The 23,671-nt window shown below is 45.1% G+C and overlaps 1 protein-coding gene across 1 annotated transcript in view; it reads right to left on the bottom strand.

Moving 5' to 3' along the window:
- Positions 1-23,671, bottom strand: part of tspoap1 (TSPO associated protein 1) — a gene marked incomplete at both ends in the record, with an annotated part of 203,051 nt that overhangs the window by 70,908 nt on the left and 108,472 nt on the right. Inside the window, 3 exons of the mRNA XM_084320339.1 lie at positions 1,714-1,803; positions 6,550-6,633; positions 12,009-12,173. Of these exons, the coding sequence (XP_084176465.1) occupies positions 1,714-1,803; positions 6,550-6,633; positions 12,009-12,173 (339 nt within the window). The remainder of the gene's footprint in view (positions 1-1,713; positions 1,804-6,549; positions 6,634-12,008; positions 12,174-23,671) is intronic.

Below are 23,671 nucleotides of genomic sequence, written 5' to 3'. Positions count from 1 at the left end.
TGGGGGCGTGGGGAGGAGCAGGGTGGGAGGAGCAGGGTGGGGAGGAGCAGGGTGGGGAGGAGCAGGGTGGGGAGGAGCAGGGTGGGGGGGAGCAGGGTGGGGGGGAGCAGGGTGGGGAGGAGCAGGGTGGGGAGGAGCAGGGTGGGAGGAGCAGGGTGGGGGCGTGGGGAGGAGCAGGGTGGGGAGGAGCAGGGTGGGGGCGTGGGGGGGAGCAGGGTGGGGAGGAGCAGGGTGGGGAGGAGCAGGGTGGGGAGGAGCAGGGTGGGGAGGAGCAGGGTGGGGAGGAGCAGGGTGGGGAGGAGCAGGGTGGGGAGGAGCAGGGTGGGGAGGAGCAGGGTGGGGAGGAGCAGGGTGGGGAGGAGCAGGGTGGGGAGGAGCAGGGTGGGGAGGAGCAGGGTGGGGGCGTGGGGAGGAGCAGGGTGGGGAGGAGCAGGGTGGGGGCGTGGGGAGGAGCAGGGTGGGGAGGAGCAGGGTGGGGAGGAGCAGGGTGGGGGGGAGCAGGGTGGGGGGGAGCAGGGTGGGGAGGAGCAGGGTGGGGGGGAGCAGGGTGGGGGGGAGCAGGGTGGGGAGGAGCAGGGTGGGGAGGAGCAGGGTGGGGAGGAGCAGGGTGGGGGGGAGCAGGGTGGGGGCGTGGGGGGGAGCAGGGTGGGGAGGAGCAGGGTGGGGGCGTGGGGAGGAGCAGGGTGTGGAGGAGCAGGGTGGGGGGAGCAGGGTGGGGGGGAGCAGGGTGGGGGGGAGCAGGGTGGGAGGAGCAGGGTGGGGAGGAGCAGGGTGGGAGGAGCAGGGTGGGGGGGAGCAGGGTGGGGAGGAGCAGGGTGGGGAGGAGCAGGGTGGGGAGGAGCAGGGTGGGGGGGAGCAGGGTGGGGGGGAGCAGGGTGGGGGGGAGCAGGGTGGGGGGAGCAGGGTGGGAGGAGCAGGGTGGGGAGGAGCAGGGTGGGGGGGAGCAGGGTGGGAGGAGCAGGGTGGGGGGGAGCAGGGTGGGGGGGAGCAGGGTGGGGGGAGCAGGGTGGGGAGGAGCAGGGTGGGGAGGAGCAGGGTGGGGGGGAGCAGGGTGGGGGGGAGCAGGGTGGGAGGAGCAGGGTGGGGGGGAGCAGGGTGGGAGGAGCAGGGTGGGGGGAGCAGGGTGGGAGGAGCAGGGTGGGGGGAGCAGGGTGGGAGGAGCAGGGTGGGGGGGAGCAGGGTGGGAGGAGCAGGGTGGGGGGGAGCAGGGTGGGGGGGAGCAGGGTGGGGGGGAGCAGGGTGGGAGGAGCAGGGTGGGGGGGAGCAGGGTGGGAGGAGCAGGGTGGGGAGGAGCAGGGTGGGGGGGAGCAGGGTGGGGAGGAGCAGGGTGGGGGGGAGCAGGGTGGGGAGGAGCAGGGTGGGGGGGAGCAGGGTGGGGGGGAGCAGGGTGGGGGGGAGCAGGGTGGGAGGAGCAGGGTGGGAGGAGCAGGGTGTGGAGGAGCAGGGTGGGGGGGAGCAGGGTGGGGGGAGCAGGGTGGGAGGAGCAGGGTGGGGAGGAGCAGGGTGGGGGGGAGCAGGGTGGGAGGAGCAGGGTGGGGGGGAGCAGGGTGGGAGGAGCAGGGTGGGAGGAGCAGGGTGTGAGGAGCAGGGTGGGGGGGAGCAGGGTGGGGGTGTGGGGAGGAGCAGGGTGGGGGGGAGCAGGGTGGGGGCGTGGGGGGGAGCAGGGTGGGAGGAGCAGGGTGGGGGCGTTGCGTCTTCCAACAGAACACTGACCAGGTCAAGCAGCTGGTCCTTCCTCCTGAGGAGATCTGCCTCCTCCTTTAATCGCTCATGTTTGCCGTGTTCGTCCTCAAGCTGGCTCTCCTGGTGAAGAGATCACAAGAGAAGAGATTTAGCTGAGGCAGGGGGGGGGGGGGGGGGGGGGGGGGTGTACAAAACATTAGGAGGATATTCCTAGTATTGGGTTGCAGCCACTTTTCCAGAATGTTTTTTCGTGGCTCAAATCTCTATCTCCCTCACTCTCTACACATCTCTCCTTCATGGCTGACATGGTTGATAATCAATGAGGGATCGTTATTTTCCATCTAGTCATCGTATTTCATGAAAACTGCAAATGTTCATATACCACTTTAAACTCAGAAATAAAACCATAATTTACAATAAAGGGGTTGCGGGTCTTCTTCTGGTGAATCTATTTCTCCTCGCCGTGCCTTGTCAGAGAGAGGGCGTAACACCAGGGATGGGAAGGAACAGAGACATGGAACTCTGGCCATGGTTACACTTACAACGTTTCATTTTCGAATTATTTCGTTTGCATGTCCAAGTTGCAGTGTTCCTAGCGGCAACGCTCAAAGGGGCGTTTTCGTTTTGAGAACTCCCCGACAACAGTGCCATGTAATTTGCGCAATCCAGATACGGAGCCGTTCATGCCCAACGCCCATGTGCAGTAGAGACCGACCCCAAATTCTCCCCTGGCTGGACCTCGACTCCGTCCATTAGTCCAAACATCAGAACTATTTCTGGGAGTCACTTGCAATATCACGCTATAATTAATATAATTTGCTGTCTCCCGACACCAACCGGCCATATGGGGAGGCTATACAGGATATCAGCTGCGTCTAGGGATGGGTACCGAATTCGGTACTTTTGAGGCACCGAACCGAAACACGTCGGTACTACCGAGTATCGAATCAAGTGAGAAACCGAAAAAAAAAATACTTTTTTTTTCATGTCAACGTTCACACGCACAATATATGCTTACCTAGGATTTGACTTGATTCAACAACAAAGCAGTCGGAGCAATGGCAAGCCGAAAACTGTCGAAATTGTAGTTATTTGAAGTTTGGATTTTTTTTTTTACGACTGAGGTAGGTAAATAAAATTTCTTGAGACTAAAGTACCGAAAAAAGGTACTGTTGGGTACCGGTATCGATTCACAGGTACCGGTACCGGTATCGGTTCAAATGTGAAAGGTACCCATCCCTAGCTGCGTCCTCCTCAGATTGCTTATTCATGTGCTTTATAACGGAGCAGATGGATAACCATTTGACTCCATCCTCCCAGACACCGTCAGAGATTGATTTTGTACTTGCTTTTAATTTCGCCATAATTAATTAGATCATTACAACTGTTTTCCATTTATCTTCCCCGTTTAAACCCAAAACCAAGAGGTGAATTATATCCACAGTGGTAGGGCTAACTCTAATGTAAGGGTGTGATGCTGTCCACACGCACGGTTATTTCATGCGTTGTCAAGTTATTGTTATAAGGAGCCCAGTCCAAACTACAACAGTCTGCATCCCCTTAACAATTGTTTGTATTGAGCCGTATTGTATTGTACCCATTCTGCAATCTGTTAAATAACGTTTTCATCCATTTCTACTAGCGTTAACGTTACTACGTTAATGTACGATAGCCTCGATGCTAACTATATACATGGAAACGCCAATCACATTAGCATGTAGCTAACAACATCAGAGATATTTTTGTGAGACTAAACTCTCCGCTCTTGGTGGTAAATTGTGTTGATATTGGTTTTGTTTCATCAACAAATGAGGCAGAACACACAGTGAATGTATCCGTTTTTGTTTATTGCACTTTTATTGCACTTTGTTTCTTGCTGAAAAATAAATGCTATGTTGCTAAATGGCTCACGCAAGGTATTTAAAGATGGTGAATGAATGAATGGTGGCTTTCTGATTTTGAGCAGGAAGTGTAGTGACGCGTTCAACCTTTCTGATCGGTTGAAAATGGCCTTCATGTTTGAACTACATCGCCACCTACTGCTTTGGCATTGTACTACATGTATATACATCACTCGGTGCTCACGAGACAAACAACGTCTAACTTGCCTGCCAATACACAGCGTTCTGAAAAGCGAAATGAAACGAAATAGTTTGGGCTATAATGTAACCGCAGCCTCTATAGCTACTTCCGTCCAGGGGTGTAAAGTACTTGAGTAATTGTACTTTGTTACAATACTTAAGTACTGTTTTAGGGATTTATACTTTACTTGAGTATTATTAAGTTTGTATACTTGTACTTTTACTCAATTACATTTCAGAGAAAAAAACCAACTTTTTACTCGTTACATTTAAAATGCAGACCTACAAAGTACAAATCTCGCAGGTCGAACCATTTTAATTAGTATATTTGTTTCTCTGGCCGAACTAACGTTAGCGTTATTAATCCTGCGGCCGAACTTTATTTAAAAACAGCCAATCAAATCCCCATCAATGGAAAATGAACCTGCCCATACCCATGCTGATTGGTCCTTGTGCAAGACTACAAAGCGGGGATCTTTGATTAAACACCTGCTATCAGAAGAATAGACAGTCAGAAAAAAAGTTTTAACTTTTACTTTTTAGTACTTAAGTACATTTAAAAGTAGAAACTTTTTTACTTTTAAGTGTGTTTTTAGCCAGATACTCCGACTTTTACTTGAGTAAGATTTAGAGACGGTATACCCATACTTTCACTTAAGTATAATTTCTTGGTACTTTTTACACGCCTGCTTCCGTCACCAGTCTGGGAAAATAAGCAGACAAGGGACTCTACCAAATGAATGGGATGAATCGTAAAATTGCTGATACCAGTAAAGGTAGAGGAGGCTTATTTGATTGAGCAACATAGTTGCCATGTTTAGGGTCTTAGAAACACATTGACATTTTAAACTCAGAATGTCATTCAGTTGATCTTTTTTTAAATTTATTTATTATTATTTATTTAAATTTATTTAATGTTATATTTTGGGTGCATACTGATGACATATTTCACCTTTTTTGACGATTTATTAAAAACTAGGCTAACGTTTTGACATCAAATTTTGTCCTCTTTGGTAACACTGCCTGCATCATAGAGACTGTGTCTGACTCTTAACCACCAAAACCTGCAGACTACAACATATGACGTATAACACGCCAGTTAGGGTACCTTGTGTATACGTTTACTTTTACTCCTACTCATAGTATATATTCAGATTCAAATTATTTATTGCCTATATTTATTGTAACTAGGGTGACCAGGTCAAAATGGTTCAGTCGCAGGACAGCAGCACTGCTTTTGCGGGACAATGTGGGACACGTAGGTAAAAAAAAAGAAAAAAAGTATATATATATATTTTGTATTGCTAATTAAAATTAAAGAAATTTATTTTTTATTTAAATGCCTTTATTTCATATTCGACGCAGACGGTAGGCTATATATAGCACATTTTGTTATTAATCTTATTAAACTGTATAGATGCTTCACCAATCACCTTCTCAGCCGCTACTGTCTATGTCACCAACATCTTTATTTAATCACACTTTCATCATTAAGCAGGTAACCATCAATCTTGGTATCCAAGCTGATAAAATCACTCCATTAATAGAAAGAGCATTATTAGCAGTGAAGTGTAGAAGAGAGGAGACGGAATGCGATGGTTGATCTTCACAATATAATAATGTTTTTATTGTGAATAGCGGATCACTCAGTTGCTCATATAACAAAAAGGGTGAGACCCAAAGTCTCCACAAACCCTATATATGACAGCACAGTCTCCGCAATATGTGTCTGGTGAACCCACAACATTTTTTAAACAATGCAGAGTCCAGTTTGCTGCTGATATTAAGAGCTTCAGCTGCTTCGCGAAGCTCTTGGAAAAGTTGGAAGCATGACACCTGTTTCAGGTAATTCTGATCAGAGAAATCAAACCATTTGTCTAGGTAAGCGAGCGCTCTCTGATAGAAAATTAAAAAGTCCTGTTCGATCGCAGAAGCCTGTGCGGCCGGTAGGAAACCTCTGCATGAGAGCACTGGTCTCGAATCCAAAATAACGGTCCTTTGATCGTTGTTCAAGTTTCAGTCTTAGACTGGTCATGAGCTGGAAAAGCTCACAGACAGTGTCATCCCCCTCAACTTCAAGCACTGCGTCGTAAAAAAGCTTTAGGCTATTCTGCAGAAACATCAGGTATGACTGACGTCACACACACTGCAGCTGCCTCGGCCTCGGACTGTCTGACAAGTGACTCGAGTCGAGCTGCTCCGCTCGGCTGCGCATTGGTTTGACGTCGTCCGATTTATTTATTTTAAATATAAGAGGGTATTGGAACGAGGCATTAAATTAACAACATTTAAAAAAAAAATTAATAATAATATTTGAATAATAAAATAAATATATATATAATAATAATAATAATATATATATATTTTTTTTTTAATCTTTGAATTGCGGGACATTGTTTTGTTGTAGCGGGACGCGGGACAAATGTCCCAATATCGGGACTGTCCCGGTGGGCACCCTAATTGTAACACATAATATAACCGATAGAGGATACAGACCCTCATCTGCACCTTTGTTTACACCGTTTACTTTTCTCATATCTTTATAATCAGAGTAAATTATATTGTTTACACTGTTTATCTTTCACATATTTTTATATTCAGATACAATTGTATTGCCTATTTATGATATGTACCTCCCCTCATGCTGCTGTGACGCCCGAATTTCCCCCAAGGAGATCAATAAAGGAATATCTTATATTATCTCATCTTACTTGAGCACTTGAGGTGAGTTAGTAAAACATGTTACTGTAGGACAGGAGAGAGATGGAGAAAGGAGATTTCTCACCAAATCCTGACATCTCTTCTGTCGCTTCTTGACTTCATGCTCGAGGTTTTCACATTCTTTTCTCTTCTTGCACAGCTCGCTTTCCTAAAATCACAAAACGAGGAAAAGTCACACGTCAGGAAATACGGTTTCCAGTGAAACACTAAAACCAGCTGTTATTGTCCCGGAACAAGGTGTTTTGTGGTGATTTAGTTGACTCGCTCTTCACTCACACAGCTTGAATGGCACGTAAGGCAGGACCAGGAACGTGATAATATGAATAATATATATAAAAACAAAGAGCGACACGATAACATCAAAAACAACAATTCAGTGACCGATGACTAACCTTAGATTGATACAAGCTTATCCAGAGAGGTATAACTCAGATCACATGAGATAAATGTACCCCCCCCTCCCCCCCTCCCTTCACTCTGTGTCATCAATCTGTTTTCAATACATAGGCTAAGTTCTTAATTTCCATATTGACCTCTGACATTGCTGCAACAAGGTATTACAAAGCTTAGCATCCTTTAATTATTCTAAATGCAGCTTACATGCAGGTCCGGCAAAGAGAAATCAGCTTATTTCAGCATGGCCACAGTACTATCATGGAGCATTACTAATTTCCCCATTGCCCATTTCTAAATCATCTCGTTTAAAACAAATAAAGCATTAACATTTGCATGGTGTACCTTTCTGTGCTTATTCATCCACAATCTATAGCTCAACATGAAAATATTCGCAATTAATCATTAAAAAAAGGTCGCTGAATTTAATTTCAACCAAAAATGCTTAAACAATAAAGTTAGTGATAGAAGGGAACTCATTTTGTGGAAAAATGGAAAGCTGTTCAATTTCCATGCGGCAGAATTGTTACAATAGCCGATAACCTATTTCCTCAATGATAAATCCCTATACGGGTGGACCTCGCAGGCGGTCCAAAGCAGCGTCAGACTACACCTCCCTATGGGACTGTGTGTGTGAGGGGGGGGGGCGGTGTAGAGGAACAGAGGGGCTAATTGCAGACTGCCAACGGCTTAATGGAGGAGATGCAGTGACGACACAGCAAGACAATATTGATAATTAAAATGGAGTCTGTGGCCTGATTTGCTCAGCTGTTAGAATTAAACGTTGGCCTCAGCCATGTGCAATAAGCACGTCCTACTCATTTCCAAATTATATTCCAATCATTAATTTGAAATTACAGCTACAATTCTCAAATATGCCATATCAATTATAGCACACTAAATACTAGGGGTGTAACGGTACGCAAAAAAACACGGTTCGGTACGTACCTCCGTTTTGAGGTCACGGTTCGGTACGGGTTTTCGGTACAGTGGGGGAAAGTTTGTCTTTCCATGTTCCACTCAGGGGTGATGTAGTGTGCAGTTACTGTTAAGTAGGGCTGTCAACGAATATTCTATAAATTATTCTATGTCGACTTTATACAAATTATATTAGATGGGGGTAGGTCTTCTAGCTCTGGCTTGTCGTTTGCCCTACTATGAGGCTATGCTAAATTACAGGTAATCTCAGTGGTGTGCGTGGGCTAAACAAACAAAATCCGGCCCTTTGCACAAGTTATATTTTGGGGGTGAACTTTTGAATTAATTTCTGCACGCAAAAAAATAGTTCAGCACGTGCGTTCTGTTAGTGGCGTAACAAACATTGTATTCGTTCGGTAAACAGTGTGAACCAAACCGAACCGAACCGAACTGAATATGTGTACCGTTACACCCCTACTAAATACAGAGCTACATATTGACTCTCATTGATATCCAAGCAAGGACATTGCCATGCAAAGGTGTGCGTTTTTATAATACTATTGTCAACAAAAGAAACGTAATAATTTTTTATTTAATCCAATAGAACATTTTAAAGAAAATCACATTTCAGCAGTATTATAAAGAATTTGCGATGAGAAAATACCATTTTGAATTAAGTAGCACTATGACAATTATTGTAATTTATACTGGAGAATGAAATATCGTCAAATGCCGTTATATACCATCAAAACTAAGAAGAATGTTGTGATGTGATATTTTTGCCATTGCAGCCCAACCCTAGTCCAACCTCAGACTATCTGCAGTCTGTTAACCCTTTCACTACCACATTACCAAATGGTTAACCCTTTCACTGCGACAATACAGAAGGTTAACCCTTTCACTACAACACTACCAAATGGGCCAGTACGACGGCCGGCCCAAGCCGAAGGCAATGCTGAGACTGGGATTCGATACCGGAGTCTCTTGCATTGGTGACGAGCGCAATCTCCGCTACGCCACCCAGCCGCTCGTACTGGCTCATTTGGCAGAGTCAGCGGGTGGAAGTCGATGGGTGGGGATTGGACGTTGTGGACAGCGACCCCTACAGGTCAGTTGGGAGACGCCTGCACAGCAAAGACAGGAAGTGGCAAGGGTAGTGTGAGCCTCCCATGCGTTACACCTCGCCAATGAGAGTCCGTGCTGGCAGGTGAAAAGACATGACAGGCTGCCTCCTCGTGTGCCGGAGGGAACACGTGATGCAAGGCTTCTATCCTCTCTACAACCGACCAGTGGGGGGCATAGTCGAGCAACGTTCAAGACAGGGGAGGGGAGAATTGGATACACGAAATTGGGATGGGAGAAAAATAGAAAATAAGGAGAAAAAGTGGATAAAAAAGAAAACACTACCAAATGGTTAACACTTTCACTGCGACAATACAGAAGGTTAACCATTTCACTGCCACACGACAAAGGGTTATAACCCTTTCACTACCACGCTACAGACGGTTAACCACCTGTAGTGTGGTAGTGAAAGGTTAACCATCTGTAGTGTCGTAGTGAAAGGGTTAACCATCTGTAGTGTGGCAGTGAAGGTGTTAACCTGCTTAATTGTCGCAGTGAAAGGGTTAACCGTCTGTAGTGTGGTAGTGAAAGGGTTAACCTTCTGTATTGTCGCAGTGAAAGGGTTAACCGTCTGTAGTGTGGTGGTGAAAGGGTTAACCTTCTGTATTGTCGCAGTGAAAGGGTTAACCATTTGGTAGTGTGGTAGTGAAAGGGTTAAAGGGGAGATGAAGCATTGAACAATGTGATCCTAGTTTGTTTGTTGTGTACCTTGTGTAAGACAGGGTCCTATAATCAAATGTGAAATCCTGCTTATTTGTCTGAAAAATCAAATATAATTTCCCTGTTTTCGCCATGGGCGGCGCTATTTTAGATGCTGACGTCACAGTGTTGGTTTGGTGTATACACTGCTGGTTAGCTGCCTATAGTGAACATGGATTGTCGGGTCAGTCAGTAAATAAAATGTCGCCTACCAAACAACGGGACCGCAGTGGTTCTTTTTGTATTGCTCCTGGCTGTTCAAACAAATTTTACCGTGTGAAAGAGAGAGGAAAGTTGGTTCATTTCCACAAACTACCAGTGAAAAAAACAGTGTTGTTGGCACGTTGGCTGGCTGCACTCAAACCGGCGGCGCGATCAGCCTGTTGGACAGGGAATGAAGATCTCCAGCGAACACTTCATTGCCTCGGATTATGTTGTTGTTGTTGTTGTTGTTGTTGTTGTTGTTGTTGTTGTTGTTGTCCAGAAGACCACTAATCAGCTGAAGCCCGATGCGGTTCCCTCTGTCTTTGACAGACAGACCGGCGCAGGCAGTTGAACCAGCGTCGCGGAGCATTTAGCTACCTGGCTACCTAGCTACGGTTCAACCAGCGTCGCGGAGCATTTAGCTACCTGGCTACCTAGCTACGGTTCAACCAGCGAGGCAATGAAGTGTTCGCTGCAGATCTTCATTCCCTGTCCAACAGGCTGATCGCGCCACCGGCTTGAGTGCAGCCAGCCAACGCGCCAACAACACTGTTTTTTTCACTGGTAGTTTGTGGAAATGAACCAACTTTCCTCTCTCTTTCACACGGTAAAACACCAAACCAACACCGTGACGTCAGCAACAAAATGGCGGCGCACATGTTCATAAATGCTACATAAATGGACATAACAAATAGTTTTTTCTTAGAAACGCCTTATTTTTATAACGTGATTTTTTCTGTGGTTTATCTAAATACTAATTTGATGCTATGACTATGTTTATATCGCTATGCTTCATCTCCCCTTTAACCTTCTGTAGTGTGGTAGTGGAAGGGTTAATCAACTGACAGCGTGCTGCTCCGCTCGCCTCTCCTCCTCATGCCTCCCACCACCGCAGCTCTATCCTGCTGCACCAGAGGGATGATGATGATGATATGGCCTAAATTTCACATCATGATATATTTAGCATTTTGGACAGATAGCGGTCACGGTATGTTTGTTTTTAGCCCCACTAGGCCACAAGGGGCTCTATGAGGATGGCAAAGTCGGTGGGTCATGCTCGATCCACGCATTACGGTGGTGCACGCTTACAAGGAGTATAAGAACAATGGCTGTTTATACAGTGCAATTATTATACAGTATAATATTCATATTGTGCATTATTATATAGTATCATATTCATATTGTGCATTATTATACAGTATAATACTCAGATTATGCCTTATTATACAGTATACTACTCAGATTATGCATTATTATACAGTATAATACTCTGATTGTGCATTATTATACAGTATAATACTCTGATTGTGCATTATTACAGTATAATACTCAGATTATGCATTATTATACAGTATAATACTCAGATTATGCCTTATTATACAGTATACTACTCAGATTATGCATTATTATACAGTATAATACTCAGATTATGCATTATTATACAGTATAATACTCTGATTGTGCATTATTATACAGTATAATACTCAGATTATGCATTATTATACAGTATAATACTCTGTGCTCTCTGTGCAACCTTGGTATTTCTATAAATGAACTAAAATCGATACCTTAGCACATTTCTCCAGGTGTATAATGTCTCCCAGTATATCGCCCACCACACCTACTGCACCATGTCACCTGGTGGAGTCTTCAGACATACACCTGAAGTCTGATACCTTCTCATTACAGCTCCATTCATGCGACCTACCCTCTGGGCTCACCCTTCTGCAGTCTGTTGAGGAGGGAGGAGTGTGAACTAGTGTCTCTAATAGAGGCCTGGCACGGAATGTTTGTGTGGTTCTCCCTCTTCCAGGATGGCTGTGTGTAACCATTGGTGACCAGTGACCACTTTCAAAAGAAAATGCCTAATTTCTGTGCAGTGATAGAGTAGGTAAAACACTGGAAAAGCATGAAACTACTGTTCCACTGTGACTTGTTTACACAATGCAGTAATAATAATAATTAATAATAATAACAACACCAAATTATTATGTTTTTTGTTCATGTATTTCTCATATATCGACGCATTACATTGCCACGTACAAAGCAATCGTTGCTATGTTCCCTTGGAGCGAAGCAACGGTTGTGATTGGAGGATCAACAAAAGAGGGCGGGGTTTGAGCTATAGCTCAATTGTAATAGGTGAGGCGGGGGGTCAGTGGTGGACGGAGGCTCCTCCTCTCTCACCAGCAACTGTAAGCGCTGGTCCTCTGTGCGCTGCTCCTCCTGGTGGGAGGGGCTGGGGCCCGCTGGGGGCGTCACTCGCTGCCCCGACTCCTCCTCCTCGGCGGGAGTCCCTTCACACCTGGACGGAGCCTCATCTAACGCCACACACGGGCTCTCTGCTGCAGCCTGGCAGAGAAAACACACAGCGACGTTCATTCTAATGTAGTGTTTACACATCCTTTTTAAGCCCTTTCACTGCCACACGATAAAGGGTTAACCCTTTCACTGCGACAGTACAGAAGGTTAACCCTTTCACTGCCACACAATAAAGGGTCAACCCTTTTCGCTACCACACTACAGAAGGTTAGCCCTTTCACTACCACACTACAGACGGTTAACGGATTTTCGGTACAGTGGGGGAAAGTTTGGCTTTCCATGTTCCACTCAGGGGTGATGTAGTGTGCAGTAACTAATTGTACTTGTAGGGCGGTCAACGAATATTCTATATTGAAATTAATAATCTACTTGTAAAAAAAGAAATTTATAATAATTATATTAGATTGTGAAAAAAAACAGCCCCCGGTTAGTGGTTAACATACCGTTGTATTCGTTCGGTACAGGAGCCGTACTGAACCTTATGTCCAGCACTGAAACGGTTCGGTACGGATACGTGTACCTTTACACCCCTATACCCTGTTCCATTCAGCACACGTTCTGCAGTTACTCTGTTCCATTCAGCACACGTTCTGCAGTTACTCTGTTCCATTCAGCACACGTTCTGCAGTTACTCTGTTCCATTCAGCACACGTTCTGCAGTTACTCTGTTCCATTCAGCACACGTTCTGCAGTTACTCTGTTCCATTCAGCACACGTTCTGCAGTTACTCTGTTCCATTCAGCACACGTTCTGCGTCTACTCTGTTCCATTCAGCACACGTTCTGTAGTTACTCTGTTCCATTCAGCACACGTTCTGCGTCCACTCTGTTCCATTCAGCACACGTTCTGCGTCTACTCTGTTCCATTCAGCACACGTTCTGCGTCCACTCTGTTCCATTCAGCACACGTTCTGCGTCTACTCTGTTCCATTCAGCACACGTTCTGCGTCTACTCTGTTCCATTCAGCACACGTTCTGCGTCTACTCTGTTCCATTCAGCACACGTTCTGCGTCTACTCTGTTCCATTCAGCACACGTTCTGTCCACTCTGTTCCATTCAGCACACGTTCTGCGTCCACTCTGTTCCATTCAGCACACGTTCTGCGTCTACTCTGTTCCATTCAGCACACGTTCTGTCCACTCTGTTCCATTCAGCACACGTTCTGCGTCTACTCTGTTCCATTCAGCACACGTTCTGTCCACTCTGTTCCATTCAGCACACGTTCTGCGTCTACTCTGTTCCATTCAGCACACGTTCTGTCCACTCTGTTCCATTCAGCACACGTTCTGTAGTTACTCTGTTCCATTCAGCACACGTTCTGTCCACTCTGTTCCATTCAGCACACGTTCTGTAGTTACTCTGTTCCATTCAGCACACGTTCTGTCTACTCTGTTCCATTCAGCACACGTTCTGTCCACTCTGTTCCATTCAGCACACGTTCTGTCTACTCTGTTCCATTCAGCACACGTTCTGCAGTTACTCTGTTCCATTCAGCACACGTTCTGCGTCTACTCTGTTCCATTCAGCACACGTTCTGTCTACTCTGTTCCATTCAGCACACGTTCTGCGTCTACTCTGTTATTTTTGTTGTTGCTCATGGACACTTCGACACACTGCCGGGAGGAGCTGGAATTTAACCAGGAACCTTCTGATGACCAGAGGACCGCTCTACCTCCTGAGGCCCCTGTTGCCTCATCTTATCCCGACACTGCAGTGTTGAAACAATGTTGGCCTAAAGACCAATATCAGAAAAAACGTAAAATTTGTACACATCTTTGACACACTGGCCCAATGGCTAATAAGGCCTAAAATAAATTGTGTTTGGTTCCTGTTGGTTGTCAGTTAAGGCCATGGGTAGGTAGGGAATTTATTTTATTTTATTTTTTGGATGGACAGGGAATTTCTTTATTTAATTAAAATGTTCACGACAACATGGATGCATGTACTCTGCCAGCCTGTTTAATATCCGTAATACTAAAGGTTTGACTAAGATTTGTATGAAACTTTATATAATTTTTTTTTAACTCAGAAAATTAATTGGATTGCACCTAAATCGGCAGGGTCGGTCGGCAACCGGAACCAAACAATTTTTTTAGGCCTAAGGTGGCCAAATGGACTTCTTTTATTTTTTAACTAGCCAACAAGATTTTAACCCTTTCACTGCCACACTACCGGTTAACCCTTTCACTGCCACACGACAAAGGGTTAACCCTTTCACTACCACACTACAGAAGGTTAACCCTTTGGTAGTGAAAGGGTTAACCCTTTGGTAGTGAAAAAGTTAACGTGAGGTTTCTATCCTGACTCTTAACCTACTGTACCAAGTGAAAGTGGAGCCTTGCAGTGATTGTCATTATTGTATTGACGTCATACAACATTACCCCCCCCCCCCCCCCCCCCCCCCCCCCCATGCGCTGCGCGCTGTGAGCCCGGATTAGCAGTGAGCCTCCATTCCCCAGTGGTCCGACGACAATCACAGAGTAATCCAGTGGGGAATCCCTCCAACCTAGCTTGTCCTTCCTCATTACTTTGTATCTGTATAACGCTTTCAAATGGTTCAAAGTGGGCTTATTCCCGGTTTAAACACGGTTTCTAAAACTTGTATCTGTCTTTTGATAGTAGAGGTCCAGGTAGAGGGGGGGGGGGGGGAGTAAAGATGCCAGTGGTAAGAGTCGAGAATCAGGGTCTAATTTTAGAGCACACCTACTTATGCTCCGAGTGGAACTGGGCCGAGTGTAGCCAAGGCCCTGACCCAGTAACAGGATGAAGGGGCCGGGCCACGTGCTGCAAGGGACCACGTTACACCGTCAGTCAAACCACCAGTACACTTTACATACAGTATCCACCTTTTCTTTTTTAAAAGGACATTTTCTGGACATTATCAATCAATTAGAATGCAATATGCACAGAGATATACTCAACTTCGAAGGTTCATTTGAAAACGTTTTTTTTCTTGTTCAAGTGGTGGTGACACTTAAATACTATGGTATAGGATATTGATTAGGACATATATTTTAGTGCCACAGATCAAAAAATAATGTCTTATTGTGCAGCATGGTCTTTAGGTCCTCCTCCACAATTCAATTCCATATTGTTGCTTTGGGTCATGATTCTATATTATTATAATATTAACTTAACATTTCCTAGGTTAGAAAACATTTAGATAATAAGTTTTGACTCAGTTGATAAGATCATAGTTTACAACAAGTACGGTTAGTTGAAACAACAACCATAGGTCCCAAGATCACTTCCGAACGGTGGCAATTTGTTTTCTGTACCTTATCGCTAGCTCCTACCAGGGTTCCCACAGACATTTCAAAATGAAATTCAAGGACTTTTTAAGTACTTTTCCAAGCACTATTTTTCATTTTCAAGGATGTCACTTGATTGATACAATTCACTTTTAAATGCTGTTTTTTTTAAGCATCTTCTTGGCCTGCTTGCCAACTAGAGCATCACACGTGAATAAATTAGGAAAAGCAGTTGGAGCGCACAAGACAGCGACTCGTCAGAATTTATTAAAACAGAACAAAAAAAAATATTTCTTGATTCAGAACAATTTGATCATTGATGAACAAAACATTCAATGTGAATGGTTTGATTTGAATTTCAAGGACTTTTTAAGCACCTTGTTAAAAAATTTGCTGTTTTCAGGAATTCCAGGCCTTTTTTTTATCAAGCACTTCAAGGACCTTGTGCGAACCCTGTCCTACATAACACTGCTGGCCTGTCTGTAAAGCTGGGCGAGGCTACTGTAGCTGCGGGTGATCTTTGGATGGGAGACCAGATGGCCATCGGTGACACAGTTGTGGTTATTAGCCTTTGGTCCAATGGTCAAGGCAGGTGTAACAAGGCAAGCCAGTGCTTACTGGCTGTCCGCACGCAAGCCAGGGCTTCAGCACCTCTGTGAATTGTAAATGGACTGCATTTATATAAGTTAGCGCTTTCAGCCAAAGCCCTTTACAACTTGTGCCTCACATTCACACATTCACTCACACCGACGGCGGAGGCGACCATGCAAGGTGCCGACCTGCTCACTGGGAGCAGTTAGGGGTTAAGTGTCTTGCTCAAGGACACGCAGCCGGGAGGACCTGGAATCGGGGAACCTTTCCGATTACCAGACAACCGCTCTACCCCCTGAGTCACTGTCGCCCCTTGGACTTCAAGGTTGGGCTTCGAGGTTTTCTACCCCTTCCAAAGAGGTTTGGGGAGATATTTGAAGATGTTTTAATAATGACGATGAATGATCTGTGTAGTAATGCTTAAAAAAAACCATTTCAAACTCATAACGTTGCCTTTGCATCTTCGCTAACTGGGGTCCTATTAACTCTTTGGGTGCAATTAACGAGTATACTCGTGTTTCACCGGCAAGCGTTGAGTGCCAATAACGAGTATACTAGTTTTTGGATGCTTTGATATTTTTCCTTTGATCCCCGTTCTAAACATCCAGCCGGAGCTCCCTGGCACAACGCTGGAATTGCAATGGCGATCGAAATCCGCCAGGTGGCAGTATCACCTACCTTATGAACATCATGGGCCAGCTATTAGTGTGTTAGTACCAGCCCCCACAGCCCCCAAACAACTAGGTAGTCGTTGTGAGCAGCAGTGAGCAGGACACGTTTGACAATCGCGATCGCCTAGAGCGAACTATTAGATATTATGAAAAAGACTAAATGGATTATATGGATGATTATTATGGATGATAAGGTGCATTTGTTGGACTAAGCACTAATGGTAAAACGTAAAACAACTATAATCAAACCGACCGATGAGGAAACCTATTCGGCTCCGTCTATAGTCTGGTCCGAGCAGATGAAGAAGACGGATGAGGGCTACCTAACGTTATATGTATTGATCCTGTTCTGATTCAAGACACTTTTGGACTCGAAGTGAGAAATGGAGTATCTCTAAACCAAAGGTAACGTCTATTTTACGTGTACTTTACCGAAACTCCATCATAAAACATGAGTTTATATGATCGGATATGCGACCCCCCCCCCCCCCCCCCCCCCCCCCGGCTTTGTGAAGAAACAAGGTCATGTGTTTACCTTTGACCGGGCAATAATATAGGTTTCAAGCGAGCAGCTGCGAGATTTGCGAATACGCTGCACAAAACACACTTTATCTCACAATCTAGAAAACCAGCCTGGACTTTTGTGAAACGAAGCAATGTTTAGCTTGGAATTGTGAACGAACGAAGGTATGTAGAAACAAACTCTTTTTTACATGTTGGACTAGAAATAGTGTCTGCCAAATGAGCCATACTATTGTCTCCATATCGTGAAAATGGTCAAGAGGAGCGCCCGAGTGGCTCATCGCATACAGCACTACGGTGCAACACGGCTGACCCGGGTTCGACTCCCGGACCCGGTGATCTTTGCCGAATGTCTTCCCCGGTCTATCTCCCATTCCTCCTCTCTCTCTCTTTCTCTCTCTACCGGACTGCCCGGTAGCAAAAATCAATAAAAACCTACAAAAACATAACTTGTCCGAAAGGACAAGTAACATTTGAAAATGGTCAAGAAAAGCTGGTGCCAGGCAGTAGAGATGGGGAAAGTCGGTGGCACTCAAAGAGTTAAAAGAGTCAATATTACGGCCATTTCCCAGTTTAATATTTAAATTCGTTTTATTTATTTTTTTACAAACATTTGCATGTTTTTATGGTCAAAAAACACCTAGTTCCAGCTGTACAGTCTGTGTGTGCAGCAAGTCCGGCCAGCCTGAAACAGGTTGTTTTGGCTCCCGTCTCTTAAATGAAATGAGCTGCTGCTCCCTGTGTTGCACTGGTTGACATTTTTTATTTATTTATACATTTTTTATAATTATTTTTTTGTTCTCACTTTTTCTGTATTTTGCTCCCATCTCAATTTAGTCGTTATGCCAATTCCCTTCCTGGTCGTTGCGAGCATTGTCCCACTGTCGGCCTAGGGAGGGTGTAGAACTACCACATGCCTCCTCCGATACATGTGGAGTCAGCCAGCCGCTTCTTTTTCACCTGACAGCAAGGACTCTCACTGGGGGAATGTAACGCGTGCGGAGGTTCACGTTATTTCCCCCAGATCCCCTCCCTGCTGAACAGGCGCCCCGACCGACCAGTAGGAGCCGCAGTTTACAACGACCAGGACACATACCCCGCCGGCTTCCTACCCGTTAACACTGCCAATTGTGTTAGTAGGGACGACTGACCAAGACGTTACAATCTGATGAGAAATGGCAGAGAAATCTACATCTACAATCTAAAAAAGTTACTGAGATTTCATTCACGTTCTTTGCTGCAAGCCTGGTGATACTAAATCCAGATTGAACTCTGCCATTGGAAAGAGAAGATTTGGCCCGATCCATAGATGTGCGACTTGGACTTGGATAAGGTCATTTATAGGCCTGATATTCTATATTCTATAATAATATTTCAAATTGCATGTGTCCGGATTGGCAGAATTCAGTACTGTATCGACAAAACCTTCTGTTTAATCATCTTAACACTGGTCAGCTCTCCATCCCCCGAACCAGACTGCGGACCTTCGGGGACAGAGCTTTCAGTGTGGCAGCTCCCACCCTCTGGAACTCCCTCCCTGCAGAACTCCGCACCCCAATTCTGGACTCTGAACTGCTCAAAACCCACCTCTTCAACTTGGCCTTTAACCTCTAATTTCTCACTTTATATTTATATGTTGTGTCTGTCCACTATGTTTGTTACTTTGTTATTCCCCCCCCCCCCCTATGTAAAGCGACCTTGGGTCTCTTGAAAGGCGCTATATAAAATTAAGCTATTATTATTATTATTATTATTATTATTATTATTATTATTATTATTATTATTATTATTATTATTATTATTATTATTATTATTATTATTATTATTATTATTATTATTATTATTATTATTATTATTATTATTATTATTATTATTATTATTATTATTATTATTATTATCTTCCCTTTATTCATTTGCTTAGATTTTGTGTACACGTGATCTCAAGAAGGTGCTGAACGAGCTCAGTGGCAGTTTTTCATGTCTGGTCATTTTTATCATGGTGTTATTCACTGTCAAAGATGAAAAATAAAAATATAATTGATATTATCCTTTGGTTCATTACAATTTACTCAAGCAAAGAATAACATGCAAATGGACCTTGTAGAAGTGGAGCAATCTTCCATTTACTTTTAAGCGTATTTTCAGAAAATAGGGCTAGGGCTCAAGACTTAATGGCCTCTTACCACCTCAGATCCAGTGCCTGGATACGGTGCCAGCTACCTGCTGTGCGGACTGAGGCTGGAAAAAGGAGTCTTTTTTATTTTGGTCCTTGGTCTTGGAATGACCTTCGGTCAAGCCTCAAACGGATGGCACTTGTTCCTTTAGCGAGTTTTAAACAGATGTTATCTGAGGTCCTTACCACCAGCTGCTCATGTAGTAATAAGTAACGTAGCTTGTTTTTTTTAATTGTTCCAAATGTGCACAATGTAGTGATTGCTTTTTGTTGTGTTGTTCTCTGTGTTTTATATGTTTTTGTTGTGTTTATCATTGTGGAAACGTTGCTGCTTTCTTGGCCAGGTCAGCATTGTAAATTAGATTCAATTAAGAATAATTTTTTTTTATTAATAGACGTTGGTAAGGTAGGGATAAAGGGTGGAGTTTTGTGATGACAACTTCTGGTATCATAATAATAATAATAATAATAATACATTTGATTTATAAAGCACTTTTCAGGAACCCAAAGACGCTGACAATGAGCAAAACAAATGAACAAAGAAACAAAGAACCACAGGGAGTAAGCAACAATATGAAGACAAAGGACATACAACCACGGGTAACAAGTAACAGATACAGAGTCCAGTAGGGGAACAGTCAGGGAAGTAAGGAAACCGAGGGGAGGGGGGGGGGGGGCAGGAGAGGGAGAGAAAGTAGGGAAGGGGATTGGTGCTATAAGAGGAGAAGCACCAATAAATCACCAAACAAATCAGTATCATAATCATTCAAGGGTACTACTAAGGGTACTATGCTTGCACCTCGTGGTACCAAAGCAGCTAAAAAAAATCACAAAACAAACTGGTCAGACTACTGCTTGAATTTACTCCTAAAACCCACCTCACCCCTGCCCACTTTGACAACCTAGGATGGCTTAGAATAGAAGACAGAGTACAGCAGCTTGCAATGGGCCTGGTCTACAAGATACACTACACCACTAAGATACCCATGTACATGTCGAAATACTTCCCAAAGGTCAGTGAATTCCATGACCACAACACCAGAGGGAGTTCCACAAATCATGTTCAACCCAGATTCGGCTCAAACAAGGGACTAAACACGTTTCCCAATTATGCCACAACCAGTGGTGCAGTGGTGATTTCATAAGGGGTTGCACTGTGTTTTAATGACGTCACGTCATCATTTTGGGACTCGTGTATTTTTTGGGACCTGATATTTATTTTCTTTGGAAAAGGGAACAATATGTTTTAATGCCACTACAAGCGAGGCAAGGGCACACACTGGAGATAGAGAGAGAGAGAGAGAGAGAGAGAGAGAGAGACATACGCACTGGAGAGAGATACTGTAAACACACACACTGGAGAGAGAGAGAGAGAGAGAGAGAGAGAGAGAGAGAGAGAGAGAGAGAGAGAGAGAGAGACATACGCACTGGAGAGAGATACTGTAAACACACACACTGGAGAGAGAGAGAGAGAGAGAGAGAGAGAGAGAGAGAGAGAGAGAGAGAGAGAGAGAGAGAGAGAGAGAGAGAGAGAGACGTACACACTGGAGAGAGATAGATACTGTAAACACACACACTGGAGAGAGAGAGAGAGAGAGAGAGAGAGAGAGAGAGAGAGAGAGAGAGAGAGAGAGAGAGAGAGAGAGACGTACACACTGGAGAGAGATAGATACTGTACACACACACAGACACTAGAGAAAGAAAGAGACACACATACGTACACACACTGGCTGACTGCTCCACATTTCCACAAGATGACACACACACGCACACACGCACACACACACGCGCACACACACACGCGCACACACACACGCGCACACACACACACACACACACACACACACACACACACACACACACACACACACACACACACACACACACACACACACACACACACACCATACGGTATCTCACAACGAACTAGAAATGGCTGTACACGCCTTTATTTCATCCAGACTTGATTACTGCAACTCACTCTTCATCTGTCTAAATAAAATAATCAGTGGATCAACTTCAGTTGGTCCAAAAATCTGCTGCCAGGCTACTCACTAGGTAAAAAAATAAAAAAAATCATGCCATATCACAAATCATGCCACATCACCCTCATTCTAGCTTCCTTCCCTGCACTGGCTCCCGGTAAACTCCAGGATCAATTTCAAGCTCCTGGTGTTCGCCTACAGAGCCCTCCATGGGCAAGCCCATGTATACTCATCCATGGATGTATGAGCTCATCCATCCCCTTTCCTCCAGCCGGTCACTGTGGAGCTCACAGGAGCTCCTGGTGGGGCCCAGGACCAGACTCACAGGAGCTCCTGGTGGGGCCCAGGACCAGACTCACAGGAGCTCCTGGTGGTGCCCAGGACCAGACTCACAGGAGCTCCTGGTGGTGCCCAGGACCAGACTCACAGGAGCTCCTGGTGGGGCCCAGGACCAGACTCACAGGAGCTCCTGGTGGTGCCCAGGACCAGACTCACAGGAGCTCCTGGTGGGGCCCAGGACCAGACTCACAGGAGCTCCTGGTGGTGCCCAGGACCAGACTCACAGGAGCTCCTGGCGGTGCCCAGGACCAGACTCACAGGAGCTCCTGGTGGTGCCCAGGACCAGACTCACAGGAGCTCCTGGTGGTGCCCAGGACCAGACTCACAGGAGCTCCTGGTGGGGCCCAGGACCAGACTCACAGGAGCTCCTGGCGGTGCCCAGGACCAGACTCACAGGAGCTCCTGGCGGTGCCCAGGACCAGACTCACAGGAGCTCCTGGTGGTGCCCAGGACCAGACTCACAGGAGCTCCTGGTGGTGCCCAGGACCAGACTCATCCCATCAGGAGCTCCTGGCGGTGCCCAGGACCAGCCTCACAGGAGCTCCTGGCGGTGCCCAGGACCAGACTCATCCCATCAGGAGCTCCTGGTGGAGCCCAGGACCAGACTCATCCCATCAGGAGCTCCTGGTGGTGCCCAGGACCAGACTCATCCCATCAGGAGCTCCTGGTGGGGCCCAGGACCAGACTCAAAACAAAAGGGGACCGAGCCTTTGCGGTGACTGCAGCCCCAAGGCTCTGGAACGCCCTCCCTTTAACTCTGAAAACCGCTCCCTCAGAGCTCATTTTTAAAAGGCAGCTAAAAACCTACTTCTACAGGCAGGCTTTTTAAACACCCGTAGCCGTTTCTTTCTGTTTATGTCCTTTTAGTTTAGTTTTAGTTTTTTGTTGTCTATTCTGTTGTTTTAGCTCATTTTAATGTGTTTCTTCTCTTCACATGTTTTATTTCTTGTATTTTCACTGATGTTTTAAAATGCTGTGAAGCACTCTGTGCACTCGTGCTGAGAAGGGCGCTATAGAAATAAAGTTGTACTTCCTAACAGAGCTGTAGTATACAGGATTGGAACTAGCAGCGCTGCAGGGATATTTCTGGTGTCTGACGTCTGGATTTCAGGAAACCAGAATATAAACAGCGTTGCTATTCCCAATCAATAACACTGGCACATACATTTGCCTATAAAGCTCTGTTAAATCTAGGGCTGGGTATTGTTACAGATTTGTCAATACCGGGGCCAATACAATACCTGGGATTCTAAACTGATATCAAAATTATACTTTTTTCGATAATAATAATAATATCTTAAATTTATATAGCGCCTTTCAGGAGACCCAAGGCGCTTAACAGGAGGGGGGAGCTAAGGGAGGGGAACAGGGAACAAAATAAGAATCAAAAGGAAAGAAAGAAAGAAAAAGAAAAAAGGGAAATCAGGCAGAGTCATTTACAAATTTGGTGAAGAGGTGGGTTTTTTTTTTCTCTGAGTTATGTGTGTAGTGTAGTGATGTGCTGTAGGACTAGGAGCCCATCAGAGACTTGCATTCTGGACTGGATTGAACAGAAGAAACAACATTTGATAACAACAAACAAAAAATGATACAGCATTATTCAATACTCGATAGTATTGAAGCAATGGAACCATAAAAGTATGGATTTCAATACGCAGCCCTAAATCACATGTACAGTATGTGATTCACAGCACTGCCTTCTTTTAGCAGAAAGAGCAAGTGAACAACAGTGAATCTGGACTTTTGTTTGAAGAACAAATTAATTTAAGATAATTTCGCCTGTAACTTACATTTTACACACATTATTTGTTATGGTTGTCGTTATTGTTTATTATTTATTAAGATCACCATTAGCTGCCACACATGGCAGCAGCTACTCTGCCTGGGGTCCACAATATAAAAAGGAAACACGTATACAAACACCCTTATAAATATTATACATTACTCATAGGCCTGTTGCGATAATCACTTATTGTATTATCACTTACACACGCCA

This window comes from Notolepis coatsorum, assembly GCF_963971535.1.
Source record: "Notolepis coatsorum genome assembly, chromosome: 8".
NCBI lineage: Eukaryota > Metazoa > Chordata > Actinopteri > Aulopiformes > Paralepididae > Notolepis > Notolepis coatsorum.
This window is presented reverse-complemented; position numbering and strand designations above follow the sequence as displayed.